The following is a 2,062-nucleotide window of genomic DNA, read 5'->3' as shown; positions in this document are numbered from 1 at the left end:
GATGACTTCCATGCAGCAGCTGCATCGTCCAAGCTTCTTCTACTCCCGATAGCCTCCTCCTCCGGCGTGCGTTCCAAACCTCGCCATGCCCTGTCCTCTTCTTCCCCCCCTTCTCCGTTCTTCTTCTTCTTCCTCCTCCTCCTCCTCGGCTGCCTGCATGCATTTGGAGCTCGCCGTAGCTCCACCCTTCCTGCTTCCGTTCCCAGCTCCCCACACTTGCGTCCAATATCAGCTGCAGCAATGGTGGCCATCAAGGCGCATCAGCTCGCTCCCGCTTCCTCCGCTGCTGTCCGAGATCCAGACCCCGCTTCCTTGTATGATGATGACCAGCAGCATGAGCTCATTCCTGGCCTCCGCCGCCCCCTCGCGCTCATGTGCCTCGCTCGCGTGCCCCGTGAGGATCATCGTGCGCTAATGGGCGTTTCCAAGCCCTGGCACAACGCGGTCCTTAACGGAGAGCTGCATCGGCTGCGTAAAGCTTTGGGTATTCTTGAACCTTGGATATATCTGGCCTTCTGTCCAAGGAGGTACAGTAACGAGAGCTACCTTTCGACTTGGCTGGAAGCTTACGACCCTCGATTGAACCTTTGGCACCACCTCGGCCCTTTTCCTGGACTGTCAGACTCTCAATATCTCAAGGGCTTCGCTTCTGTTGCTCTAGACGACAAGCTGTATGTAGTGGGCGGCAGGATTTGCACCAAAAGTGCGGAACGTCCTTGCATGGAGCTCGAGCTACAGGTAAGGAAGGAGATGTTTGTATTTAATTGCACCACCCGAAAGTGGAAGCAGTGCCCTAGCATGTCAACACCCCGAGTAAATTTCGCGTGCACTGTTTGCAAAGGTTACATATATGTGGCTGGAGGAAGAAGTGTCACAGGCCAGGAGAAGGGAGTTTCAAGCGCCGAAGTATACATGCCGGACAAGGACTGTTGGCTTCCCTTGCCTAACATGAGCACCGGGAGGTATAAGTGTGTTGGTGTAACTAGCGAAGACAAAATCCATATCGTGGGAGGCTTCGCGGGGCCTGAAGACTCTGAGATGATCCATCCTTTCACCATAGATCGAAGCTGTGTGGATGTGTACCATCCCTCGAAAGGAACGTGGAAAGTTCTCAAAGGGATGTGGCAACTGGACGTTCCTCCCAATCAAATAGTAAGCGTGGAGGGGCGACTCTTTAGCTCTGGCGATGCGCTCACAGCCTGGAAGGGTCGCATCGAAGAGTATGACACAGAACTCAATATGTGGAAGATCGTCGACGGCTCTTTCCTGCCGATGACGCATCCAGAGGAGTGCCTAAACACAGAGAGATGCTACCTCACCATGGCTCCCATTGGCAACTGCCTCTATTTCCTGGGCGGATATCGGCAGCTCTGTGACACTAGCAGAACATTGCACACCATCTACATTTTCGACACCACCGCCCAGGATGCTGAATCGCAATGGAAAATGGTTGAGCCGGTGGAGGATATCTGCAAGGACCTGTGTAGTAGTTGCTGCGTGGTTGCCGTGTGACTGTCTTGCAACCATTGCGTGCCTCTTTCCCTCCCTCTCTCTCTCTCTCTCTCTATCTCTCCCCCTGCCTCACTCTATCGACTCTGTACGCATTTGCATATACCTTTCCATTTCTAACATATAAAGGAGAGCGAAGTGATAGGTTTGACACTCTGTAATCTTTCGATGGAGACAAACGTCCGAAGTTTGCCGTGCGACCTTCTCCTCTCAGCGGCAGGTCTCCTCTATCAATGTTCTATATTCCTGTTCAAAATTAATGATGCGTTACTGGTAGATATATGGATATCTACACTTCAGGGGACGTTGTTGGACATCTTCTTGGAAATATATACCTTGGAATTTTGGAAATCAAATGTTCTCTTTCAAGTTTGGACCACCTTTTGAGAAATCGTGAGTAAAATCTCTCTTCGGAAGTGGTGTAAGAAATTTAAAAGTTTAAAGAAGCATCGAAGCATGAATGTGGCCTCTTGTTCTAGGAATTAATGGTAACTTTTAACATATACAATTAATGGTAGAAGGACGTAAAAATGTCCTAGGACACTTTTATGTC

General features: G+C 50.4%; 1 protein-coding gene across 1 annotated transcript; it reads left to right on the top strand.

Moving 5' to 3' along the window:
* Positions 1 to 240: 240 nt before the first annotated feature.
* On the top strand, positions 241 to 1,655 carry LOC147901465 (F-box/kelch-repeat protein At1g16250-like). The gene has a single exon (XM_087375139.1). The coding sequence runs from the start codon at positions 241 to 243 to the stop codon at positions 1,510 to 1,512; it is 1,272 nt and encodes a 423-aa protein (XP_087231265.1). The 3' UTR covers positions 1,513 to 1,655.
* The last annotated feature ends 407 nt before the right edge of the window (positions 1,656 to 2,062 follow it).

Source organism: Dipteris shenzhenensis, chromosome 5 (genome assembly GCF_047967505.1).
Source record: "Dipteris shenzhenensis isolate YYH24624 ecotype China chromosome 5, Dip_SZ_1.0, whole genome shotgun sequence".
NCBI classification, from domain to species: Eukaryota; Viridiplantae; Streptophyta; class Polypodiopsida; order Gleicheniales; family Dipteridaceae; genus Dipteris; species Dipteris shenzhenensis.
This window is presented reverse-complemented; position numbering and strand designations above follow the sequence as displayed.